This window comes from Chrysemys picta, chromosome 4 (assembly GCF_011386835.1).
Source record: "Chrysemys picta bellii isolate R12L10 chromosome 4, ASM1138683v2, whole genome shotgun sequence".
Taxonomy (NCBI): domain Eukaryota; kingdom Metazoa; phylum Chordata; order Testudines; family Emydidae; genus Chrysemys; species Chrysemys picta.
The window spans coordinates 115,030,682-115,043,268 of NC_088794.1; the positions used below are offsets into that span (position 1 = coordinate 115,030,682).

Sequence of the window (12,587 nt, forward strand, 5' to 3'; positions counted from 1 at the left end):
GGACAATCAATCACCTACCTCCCAAAGGAGAACCACTATTTACAATTCAATTTTTCATTCAAATTGACATTCCTTGCCCAAGTTCAGCTATCAATTAGCACCAACTGCAGCATCCAACCTAACAGATTCATTTCTGTGTACCCAGAAGTCCTCCCTTAACAGAGTATAAACAGAAACTGGACTGGATTTGAAAAGTGTCTAAGGTCACAAGACTGCTGTATATATGAAGAGCAACACTTCCATATTGGGGTTCCTCAAATTAGGTACCAAAATCCATATTTAGGTACATAAGTATGTGGCTTAATTTTCAGAGGAGCTGAGTATCTGTAGCTCCCATCAACTTCAAGTCAACTTTTAGATTCTCCCCAGGAAAAGCAGTCACCATTACTTTAAAAGTCAATTCATACCTAGAGCAACTCCATTATAGAAACAAAGGAATTGCCATAATGGATCAGACCAATCGTTCATTTAGTCAATTATACTGTCTCCAAAACAGCCAGTACTAGATGCTCAGAAAAATATGAGACCCTTAAGTGGGAAACTACAGAACAACCTCCCTATAGGTAGGGTGGGAAACTACAGAACAACCTCCCTATAGGTAGGGTGGGAAACTACAGAACAACCTCCCTATAGGTAGGGTGACCATATTTCCTTATGCTGAATACGGGACACCTGGTAAAATTACTCGTATTCAAGCGAGTTCAACAGCAATCAATTGTATAAATGTTCAAATTAACATCAAGTTGACTGAGCCCATTAAAAAGAAATACTGCGTAGTTGGATTCTTTTTATTTACTTTCATATCTTTAAGGCTTTAGAGTTCACACGGGGAGAGGTGTCACACACTGCCCACACCCCCACGCACACACACTGGGAGGGGTAACACACACACTCCCATACACTTCTCTCACACAGGGAGGGTGACCGACCGACCAGACCCTCCCTGCCTGGTGCTCTCCACCCTCCAGGCCTGGCTGAGGCACCAGGACAGACCCGTTCTCCTGGTACCTGGCACCATGTCTTCCCAAAGCAACATGTCAGGGGCATGCAGGGTCACATGCGCCCTCTCCCCAGATTTCTGCCAAGGTTCACACCAGAATGTGGCCAGCAGCAGCCTTTCGGCACTGTGTGGGAGGGAAGGGACACCAGCTGCTTCCAGCCACAGGGGAGGAGGAAGGGATGACCTGGCCTGTGTCTTTGCAGAGCTCATCTCTTCCCCCACCCCTACCGCTCCTGTGTGGCTGGAAGTAGCTTGTCCCTTCCTGCCAGCACAGTGTCAAAAGGCAGCTAACATCTCCAGACTGCTGCTGGCCACTGACATAACCCAGCTGCCTCCTATCCCCTGACTACAGCGCAGGCAGGAAAGGGTTAAGCCCTAAGGATGCATTGTGCACCAGGGCCCAGGGAACCGAACTGCAGGGACTTTAGCAAACTCCTCCAGAGAGGTGGCTCAGCAGAGGAGGGTGCCTAGGGGATGAAGCAGCCCCACATTCCCTGGGGGCAGGACCCGGGGGGGGAGCAGGCGAAGAGGGTGCTAAGCCCTTGCCCCGGGAGCTGCTGTGGCGCCTGCAGGGTCGGGGCACGAACAGGCTGGAAATCGCTTCCCCTCTGCCACTCCAGAGCTTAGCTGAGGGGCGGAGAGGCTTCCTGGTGCCAGCGCTGTGCGGGGCTTTGGCACATGCAGGGCTCAGCTTCTCTTGGCCAGCGCCTCGGAACAGAGGGTCTTGAGGTTTCCCGGGGCGCCAGCCCAGCCAGAGGCAGCGGGGGAAGGAAGAAGCCTGCTGGCCAGGCTGTTGATGAGCTGAGCACTCCAACCAGGGGCTGGTTCTCTGCACAGTGCTAGAAGTGCCCCGCTGGGAGGGACATGGAAGAGCAGCAGGGTTGGGGGTGAAGGGGAAAAGCAGGGAGAGGACAGCAAGAGGAGAAGCATTTAAAGGGCCAATGGGTGGGCAGCAGAGGCGACATGTAACCGGCTGCCGCCTGGCGCCTACCCACACTCACCAACCACTGCAGCTCGCAGCATATAGCCAGTGCCAGCCAGAAACGGGACAGAGAGCGGGGCCCTGCTGGCTAAGAGCCAGCATGCAGCAGGGGCTGTGCTGAAGGACCAGCAGCCAGCCCTGCATGCTGCATCTTTGCCCCGCCACCAGCCTTGCACCCCCACCCCCACCGTCAGCCACTTGACCAGCCCACCATCCCTCCCACCACTGGTGAGCAAGTGGCTGGCAAGCAGGGATCCGGCCAGCAGCAGGACCCACCAGGACTGATGGGGGAAGGGAGGGGCAGAAAATATGGGACAATTTTCCGTTTTTAAAAAACAATTGGGACACTTGCAGGAAGGCTTAAATACTGGACTGTCCCTTTAAAAACGCAACATCTGGTCACCCTACCTACAGGAGAAGTTTCTTCCTATCCTCACTGTTACAGGTGGCTTACTTCCTGAAGCATGAGCTTTACATCCCTTGCAATTTAAAAAAATCGCAACTTAATTGCTGATGGTCCCATAATCCATACAAATGTCTAAACTTTCTGCTATGCAGTTGGCTTTAATGTTGTCTTAATGTTGTATTTTTGCTATGCAGTTGCAGTTGGCTTTAATGTTGTGACAATTAGCTCCACATGCTAAGTTTGTGTTGTGTAAAAAAATATTTCCTTTTTATTTGAATACTGATGCCAGAGGCAATCAGTCCATTCTGAGACAATGAGTTCAAACTCTGGAATCCTTTTTTTATATCAGCCTTATTCCACATGCTACCTCCCAGGAGACTGGGCCTACAGGAACAGTCTTGACTGTAATGCCTCAGGCTATTCAATCACCGACCATCAGTGAGAGCACTATCAGTGTGCATGTGCACTTACAGAGACCTGGAACAAATAAAAACCTTTCCTCTTCCAGAGCCACTTGTTGCATCTGCTCTCATACTCCAGATCTGTGCTCATACATAGGAGAGAAGGGTGTGGGACACTCTTGTGGTCCAGGTCTTTCCATTAAAAAATGAATAGGAACCGATATAAATATAACAGCAAGGGATTTGGATAGTTCAGAGGATTGTGGAATGGGACAACCTTTAGGTCACTGGTGGCTCCTACAGCTAAATGAGCTGGTGATGTAAGAGTTGCAGTTTCCAAGGGTCTATGTTGCAACCATTCTCAGTACAACGGTCTCCCATGCTGGCAAATTTTTTTTCTTGCAAAGGCCAAGGATTGACTGGTTTATGGAAAAAGAACTCATCACTCATGCCTGACACTAGCCCCCCTTGAACAGGGCTGAAGCACACCCCCATGCTGATGTCTGGGATGGACCTCTTGGTTAAGGACTTTATTCTCCAGAAGTGCCATTTGCTAGCCCCTTCACTGTAGTAGATTTCATAACCCTCATCCAAGATTTCACTCTGATTTTCTACTTTTCAGACACCCCTTTCCTTTTAAGAATAGAGGAAAAATATAAAGGTCTGTATTCTCCGGTCCAGATTAAAAAGTGCCACTGAACAAGGGGATCTGGTGTCAATTGTGTAAGAAAAGGAACATCAGCTGCTAGCATGAGACTTTTGGCAGGAAGCATCACAAGCGAGGCTCAGAGATTATTTACCATTTTGGCAGCGTCTTCCCAGAGGACCCAAGTATGCATCCTGTGGCCAGATGGGTCAGTCGGATCTGACTCCGTAGGACTTTAATGCGTTTCCCAGCCTTCCTGCCCACCACCTCAATCCGCCAAAAATCGTTGGCATCTCCTGTTCCATTCTATCGTTCAAACACACCACCAAAAAAAAAAACCAAAAGCACGTGTCACTGGAGAACAAGAGACAGAAAACAGGAGCTTCTGAAACTTTACAGTGTTGACAAAACTGAGTGGATCAGACCCAGCTTAACTTGGGTTAACCTGCTGGATTCCCCAGCAGGAAGATAATTTTATAGACACCAGCAATGCATGATGTAGCCATGCTTACTATCTACCTACATATTTTCCTCACCAATTCCAAAATTCTTTGCCTCAACTTCATATGTGGCTCTCAAGATATGAAGTTACATTTTAAAGGGATTTTTAACTGGATGGTTTGGCTGGGCAGCATAGTGGGTTTATTGAGTAGTCTCTTGCCTCTGGGCATTTAAGACTCAAAGCAGATTTCATTTACAAAAGTCAGAGCACTGCTCAGTTTAGACCCCAGAAGCCATTTGTCTATATCACAAGCCGGTGTACAGAAAATAATACCTGTCCGTGCAGCTTTAAAGTTAAAATTTAAAGAGTCTGGTGCTGACAAAGTTAGGGTTGTGGTGATAGTTTAAAGCTGTTTCTTTCTATGTGCACATTTTGGAAAGATCTTAATATGTGCTATTCTAATTCTTACACACCGACATACATCATATATTAACCTGTGTAATGAGCTCCAACTTCCATTATAACCTCCCATGTACTTTCATGCATTGTAAGTGTTCTCATGGATAAGAAACTGGCTAAGAGACAAAAAACTAAAAGTAAGAGTAAATCTTTTGTCTTGGGATGAACCTCCGTCAAGCGGAAGAAGAATTATTCTTACTATTCCGTATCCAGTGACCTGAAAGTGCTTCCTTGTCATGGGGGCCTCATGCTGGTGACTGTGAAGATTTCTAGAAGTCCTGAAATTAATTACAAGTAAAACATAGTTTTCAATTTTACATTGAGAATGGTTTGTGTGAAGAGCTTTCATTTTGGTCACCAATAAAGATTCATTTATACAGATTCCATAGGACTTTACAGGCAAATTTATTTCTGAACCATATACATATAGGAATCACTTCACAGGCCACATTCAACCACCTCTGGGGGAGTTCAAAAGCGTACTGACTATATCACACTACAGTTTAGGACATAGAAATAAATAGTTCAAATGAAACTACTGGGAGGCAGAATTTTAAGAAGAATACAATTACCAAGGGCACTAGGGCTAACATCCCTGTTCTTGCAAAACATGCCATGAGGTCATTGAGGTCTTGACCACTCTTGATAGTTAGTTTTATTTTCCATGCAAAAGACTGCACCTTCTAGCACAGTGTTTCTCAAACTGGGGTCGCCACTTGTGTAGGGAAAGCCCCTGGCGGGCTGGGCCGTTCTGTTTACCTGCCCCGTCCGCAAGTCCGGTTGATCGCAGCTCCCACTGGCTGCAGTTTGCCGCTGCAGGCCAATGGGAGCTGCTGGAAGCGGTGGCCAGTAAGTCCCTCGGCCTGTGCCGCTTCCAGCAGCTCCCATTGGCCTGGAGCAGCGAACCGCAGCCAATGGGAGCCGCGATCAACCGGACTTGCGGACGGGGCAGGTAAACAAAACGGCCCAGCCCACCAGGGGCTTTCCCTACACAAGCGGCAACCCCAGTTTGAGAAACACTGCTCTAGCAGCACAAAATCCCCTAGCACCATGCTGAACCATTAGGCTAGGACTCAAAACAGAAAGTATCACTTGCTGCACCATTTGTGCAGCTCCTAGGTTTTTCTCAGTTCTTCTATCTCAGGCCCAGCCCTCCTCTGCATGTGAGAATTGACAAGATCCAGTGTGGCCAACTCATGATTTTATCATGACTCTCATATATTTGGTGTTTTTCTTAAAGCCCCAGCTGCTGGAATCACGTTATTATTTAAGAATCTCAGCTTTCCCTTACAAAAAATAAGTTTCTAGCTCTCATGGTTGCAGAGAAAAGTTTGAAAACATGGACCCTCAACAAGGTTCAAAAGCCAAAAGGCCAATAAAAAGCACCCAACATTTATTATTTTTTAAATCTCATGATTTTTTGGGGTCTGATTAATGCTTTTTGAATGCTTGGGGAAGGCAATACTGAAGGTCACAGAGTAATATAGCACAATTTGCAGGTCAACAGAAGTCCTATATATTTAAAGAAATGAATGCTCAGAGAGGGCAAACTCCTCTGTTGCGCAGTGAAAGGAGGGGGAAATGCAGATTTAAAACCAGCACACCAGGGTTCCTTGCCATTCATTGAAGAGAGAGGACTCAAGACAAGCCTGCATATCATTTTAAACCGTTTCATGGCTGTAGTCTCAGTGTCTGACTGGAACTTCAGCAGGGACATGCCAGGTACACAAGGCAATAATGAGGGTATTTTTTGCCCCATATTCCTGGTATGTTAGGCAAAAGTTAAGGACTTATCTTGCTTGACAAACTGGAAGAGCAGGAAAGGTCTGGGCACAAACAATAGAATGAATGGTCTGAAATTCCTATCATGTTGTGGAATAGCCCTTAACTTTGCATACCATGCAGCTGGACAGATTTCTCAGGAGCTGCAGATGGTTCTCTCAAAAAGAAAAATACTTCATCGTGATGAAGCTGTTTAGAGGTCTCACTCATCCCAAGAAAAGATAGTGGCTCAGAGATCCCATTCAAAATATGGGACTGTACAGAGGGAAACGCCACAAATCCCATGCTGGGAATAGAGATATGGAGAAAAGTCTATAGCAGAGGCTCTCCACCAGGGGTCCAGGGCCCCCTGGGGGGCTGCGAGCAGGTTTCAGGGGGGTTCTCCAAAATAAACCAGAGAGCAAGGCCAGCGTTAGACTTGCTGGGGCCCAGGACAGAAAGTCGAAGCCCAAGCCCCACACTGCGGGGCTGATGCCGAAGCCCGAGGAACTTAGCTTTGTGGGACCGCTGTGGCATTGGGTCCCAGGCAACTTCCCTGATTGCTACCACCTAATGCGGTCCCTGGCTTTTAATCTACTGGATATGCAAAAAAACAGTTGTTGTGGCAGAGGTGGGCCAGGGAGTTTTTATAGCATGTTGGGGGGAGGTCAGAAAGAAAAAGGTTGAGAACCCCTAGTCTACAGCACCAAAGAACTTGTTGAAGGTTTGTGCTGGCCTAATTCTAGTCAATGGCAGGTCAGATCTCACACCATCATCCCCATTTACCAATCCTATGGCAAATGCTAATTCTGTTCAACTCCCAGAACACATGGATTGGGAGATACAACCTCTTAAATTTTTCTATTATTTCTTAAACACCTTACTCTTTGTGCTCCAGCCGAATAACATCTCCATGCCTCACAAACTCCACAGAGTAGGAAGGATCTAAATGATCTGCTGGCAGAAAAACAGATAATAGCATCGGGTTTAGAAAAGGAATCAATACTCTTAGAGAGGGTTTCAGAATGCTGATCCCCAGCCAAACAGGGGATGCACTCAGCAAACTCACGTCACTGGACCATAGACTCGGTGCAACCCCTAGAATCAGTCCAAGGACCAGTCCCAACTGTTATTCCTGGAACCATATAATGGAAGCTTCCAAACAGCAGATACTGTCCTAAAATAAAAAGATTGGCTGCCCCTGGGTACATCAGAAAGGCTGAGAAAACAACCCTCAACGTTCAGTACATATATACTTTAAATATATAGCAAGGATTTTTTTTTTTAGCAGTAGCCAATCAACTTTAATCTTATTAGGCGCTGCTAGTGCGGGAAGGAAACCCTAGATACCAAGCATGCTTCAGATATAGTTTCTGTGTTCTAAGATGTGGTCTGCATAGACAAACGGTCCCAACGTGCAATATTCCATTTTTACCAAAGGAGCCTTCCACTCAGATCAATGGACTATTGCATGCTGGGATCCACAAGCTCTGTGGGCCACACATATGAATTAAAGAAAATGGTAACTGCAATCTGCCCCACTTTATACCTATAAATTGCAGTCCTTGGTCATCTGGCACGTTACTAATGCAGCCATCAGTTGGGCAAAGTTAGGACATCTCACCTGTACAGTCTTGAAGGAATATGAAGATGTGATTGATAATCTCCCTCACCCCCAATAATCCTTTGTTATTTGGGAATAGATCCCAAGAATATAGTAGTAAAAAAATAGAAGCACCAGTTAGACAGTCCACTTTGCTAGAGTTCTGTTTACCTGTGTTGGAATCATGTTTCTTTATAACCCACAGATTGTTCAAGTCCTTGTGTAAATAGGCAGTGACCTGGAAACATAATGATAAACCATTTCATTTCACCAACAAGTCAGGGTCTAGCCAAAGTACAAGATCCATCAATCAGCAGGGCAAAAATACCAAGTGCATCCAGTGCTGATACAATAAAATTAAATACAGGATAACTTTGTGATGTTGTCCCTGAATTACAAAGTCCTGGCTCCTGGACATTGCTTAACCCAGACACATCCTTCACTTGTTTAATGGAGTTATTGTTACCAATGTGTGTCACGTCACTTGTAGCTGCAACATCTCTGTCTGTCTTTCCCCTATTGCTCTGCGAGTGCTGTGCAGCCCTGGTAATAACTTCTAAGTCATATCATAGAAGCACAGAAATGTAGGACTGGAAGGGACCTCAAGCAGAGGCCTGCGCTGAGGCAGGACCAAGTATACCTAGACCATCCCTGACAAGTGTCCTTGCCATCCCTGAAAGGTGGCCAACTTGTTCTTTAAAACCTCCAATGATGGGGATTCTACAACCTCCCTTAGAAGCCTACTCCAGTGCTTAACTACCTTTACAGTTAGAAAGTTTTTCCTAATATCAAACTTAAATTCCCCTTGCTGCAGATGAAGGTAGGACAAGAAGTAATGGACTTAATGACCTATCTATATGGTTCTATCTCTTCTCTCAGTCCTAGTTCAGAGGCTCTTTCCACAACAAGATCTTCTGTTCTGCAAACACGAACTTCCTGATATTCCTCAGTTGGTATCAGAAATCCTGGGCCTGACATCTTGATCACTTCCACAGCAACAAACTGTAAATATCACCAAGGGATGGTTAGAATTGCTGATTGGGAATAAGCAGCAGGTGCAGACACTGAGATCCTATTTCTAAAGTAATTGTTCCGAGTGATAGAGAATGGAGGAAAATGAAGCAAATAACTGTCTATCCTCAACATCTTTCATCTGAGGATCTCAAAGTACTTTACAGACACTAATGCATTGCAAAGCATGTCTTCTTAGGAAATCTGCTGAGGAAGCAGATATTGCTGGGGTGATGCTTAGAGAAAATGGGAAATTTGCTTTATTTTTGTGCTGCCTCATTCACTAATATTATATGTTACGGGGTTGCTGATTCTCGCTTTGGTTTATTATAATTTTAATTATTTTTCAAAGGTGTCTACAGAGTTCAGACTAGTGCCTCTTACTACTGTTAGTTTATAAATCTAAAGAAATATAAATCTAATCTAATAAACAAACCCTCAAACTCCCCGTCATTTTCATCATTATCCTCAAAACAGAAATAAGAAAATTGAGGCACAAAAGGAGGAAGTTACTTTCCAAGATCACAGAGGAGGTCAGTGGCAGAGCTGGGAACAGAAAGCAAAAGTCCTGACTCCCATTCCTCTGCTCTTACTCTTAATGATGCCCCCTTCAAAATCAAGAAGTGGATTTGTTTTAAACATAAGAATTTTCACTCTTTTCCATGAGGTAGCAGCTGCTCTTTCTTTTTATGTTGTCTTGGCATGCAAGACAACCTCCTTATTTTAATGCATCTTTAGAATCGCAGGCCACCCGTCCTGGTGTAAGAGTGCTATGAATTCAGGCACCTGTACTGCTAGGATTTCCAAACAAGGGCAAAGCTCAGCACCCTATCCCCACCCCCTCATGTGGTTCTCAGAGGCCAGCATAGGATACAAATACTTATGTGGCCTCTATCACTATTATGTCCGAACGCTCAGTGCAGTAGGTCTTTGGGAATGTCATGCTAAATCTCAAAAGGGGAACTGTAAAGAGTTGCACCTCCCCAAGCAGTGTGATAAAAGAATATGACAGCGGGAAAGAACAGCTGCTTTTATTAGAGCAGGGGTCCCCAACGCGGCGCCTGCGGGTGCCATGGCGCCCACCAGGGCATCCATATGCGCCCGCCTACTGGACGCCGGACAAGCAGCCGCTGAAATAACGCCGAGAAGCGTCAACGTCAAGAAGCACTACCGCCAAAACGCGGCCGATTTTTGGCGGCATTTCGGCGGAGACGCCTCTTGACGTTGCCGCTTCACGGCGGCATTTCGGTGGCTGCTTGTCCGGCAGCCACAGTCCTCGGCGGCTAGTTGTCCGGCGCCTGCCCCATGGAAAAGGTTGGGGACAATTGTATTAGAGGATATAAATCTTCTGGAAGCTCCAAAGTCAGCAGAGCATGCTGGTAGCAGTGAGAGATAGTGGTAGAGTGACACACTGACCTGCTGCTGACGAGCCCCCACACCCTCGGGGTACAAGTGCCAGTGTGAATGAAGGTACCCCCCTGCCATCCGAAGGTTCTTCATTGTGATCACAGAACCATAGGCCAGATCTGAAAGGGGAGACAACAGGTCTTAAGTATCTCTTCTGTAAAACTTCATCTCACAGTCAAGCTGTAGTACGGTAACTCAAGGTATAGACACTTCTCTTTCTTTTGAGGCAGGCCTATTTTCCTTCTCATGCATAATTATAGTCAGCTACCAGGCGGCATCAAATTCACTTAGTGGCTCTTCACCACCCTCCCTTATAGTCCCTAGAACATAGAAGGGGAGGACAACCGGCATTAGGACCCAGGAGGTGGGGTCCAGCTGCAAAGTCACTGAGCCAGAGGGGAACCCTTCCTCACCCAAATAGCTCTGCTTTCATAGAAATTGGAGAATAAAGGGAGGGTGGGGAACAATGGCACCGTGCCTCTGTTTGTCCCACTGCCTCTCCAAACTACGCCCATGGGCATCCCCAATCCTGCCCCTGTACAATGATTTACCTCTTCGCCAGCTCTTCCAGGCACTGGAAACGACTCACCTGCACTGCTGGGAAGGGGCATGTCACTGCTCTTGCAGTTTCCCTTTGCTTCCCTGTCATTTTCTGTGGGGAAGCTAAGAAATCTGCAGGGGACATGAATTCTGCGCACACACAGTGACGCAGAATTCACCCAGGAGTAACAATATGTGTCTAAGATTTCATGTAGGGTACCATATGTAAACTGGTGAAATGCTGGTCATGAATATCATTGCATGATGCATGTATGGGTTGTGGTACAAAGAATTAGGTATATGTGCTGGAAATATACTCTTAAAATGTATTTTGGAGGCAGTGCATAAATCAAGCCTGTCCTAGACAAAGGAATATGGATTCTGCTGTCTGACTGGCTTGATTACAGGAGAGGACAATGAAAGTACATTTACATACAAGGTAAACAAAGCAACCAAGCTAACAAGTGGGGGAAGAAAGAGCTTAGTAAGCACATGGGGACAGAGTCTGCACCCCCAGCAAATCTTCCTGGGCTGGAAGCATAGACAATGGACTGTGAGTACGTACCGGTGTGTACCAGGCCTTTGTGGATCCCTGGAGGTGCCCCCTTGGCCTACTACACTCCATCCTAGGAAAGGAGCAGTGAAGGTAGGTCCCCCAGGCGTGCCTAGAGAGGCTGTATGGAAGCAGCCAATCTGAGACTAGCAGGTTCAGATAAAATGAGCTTCAGAGCCTTAGAAGATCAGCTCCTGGCTGGAGCCAAAGGGGCAAGAAAGGGTGCGCCCCTCAGTCCAAAGGAGCTCAATTGGCTGCATTTGCTTAAGCTGGGAGAGAGAAGGCCTGAGAACTTTAACCCTGAGATAAGAGGTGAAATTAAAGGGGCCAGGTGGGAAAAGGCCCAGGGAAGTAGCAACAATGAATTGAAGTGAGCAGTACATGGCTGCTGTTTATAAGGTCCATGGGTTGGGAGCTGGAGTAGTGGGCAGACCACAGTTCCCCCATGGACAAAGTCGTGTAAACCCTGAGAAGAGGACAAGGCTTGTTTGGAAGCCCAGGCGAACGGCTGAATTTAAAGGACCCAGAACTGGGGTTGAAGACACTGGTGAGAGCAGGTAGACATTGGATTTTTGTTACCCTAAAAGGGGTTCATTAGGATTGTGTGACCTGCCAGAGGGCCAAGCTATTGAAGACCCGCCAAGCAAGGTTGACAACCTACAGGGGGTGCCAGGAGTGGGGAAAGGACTGCAGTACTGCACCCAGTAGCAGGAAGCACTCAACAGATGAGTGCCCCCTGCTACAGGGTAATATAAGCGAACAAAAAGACATTTTAGTTATAAATCACTTAAAGAACTAAAAAGGCCAGAGCTCTTGGAATCTATGAAAGTTAGATCCTTCATCCATGTGAGCTGAAGTCTCTGGGAACTGATTATAGGTGAGAAATTACCTGAGACCAAGACTGTAATCTGTCAAGCTTTAGACACTAGAAAGTCTGTTTTATTTTGTTTTGTCTGTAACTATACCATCTCTTTTTCTCTTGCTTAGTATTACTTAAATTTCTATTCTTTATCATTAAATTTATTCTTGTTCTATTACAAAGCCATCTCAGTGATGCATATTAAAGTGAAGCGTGACTCACCAGCTAATCCAACAGGCTGGTGTGTACACTGTCTCTTTGGAGGCAGTGAACTTAATTTCTGTGAGTATCACAGCAAGAGGGACTGGACACTGCAGGGAGACATCTGGGGAACTCACAAACTGGGATTCATTGATTGTTACCTGCAAGGCAAGATTTAGACTGGCAGAGTCTCGAAGCATTTGCTAGTGATGCAGACAAACAGGTGTGGCAGGGAGCTGACACACAGCCTAATCTCTAGCAAAGCTCACTCTTGCTGGTGAATCTGCTGACCGGCTAACGATGACTTTTGGTTTTT

At 46.2% G+C, this 12,587-nt stretch overlaps 1 protein-coding gene across 7 annotated transcripts in view; it reads right to left on the reverse strand.

Moving 5' to 3' along the window:
- The window catches only part of POMT2 (protein O-mannosyltransferase 2), a 47,498-nt gene that overhangs the window by 15,773 nt on the left and 19,138 nt on the right, over nt 1–12,587 (reverse strand). For 5 of the 7 annotated variants that reach the window (XM_065593411.1, XM_065593408.1, XM_065593410.1 and 2 more), the window contains 5 exons: nt 10,128–10,237; nt 7,872–7,938; nt 6,982–7,054; nt 4,536–4,614; nt 3,590–3,741 (listed from right to left, as the gene is read on the reverse strand). In XM_065593411.1, coding sequence (XP_065449483.1) covers nt 3,590–3,741; nt 4,536–4,614; nt 6,982–7,054; nt 7,872–7,938; nt 10,128–10,237 — 481 coding nt within the window. The remainder of the gene's footprint in view (nt 1–3,589; nt 3,742–4,535; nt 4,615–6,981; nt 7,055–7,871; nt 7,939–10,127; nt 10,238–12,587) is intronic. The other 2 variants (XM_065593409.1, XM_005301644.5) reach the window with 1 other exon arrangement.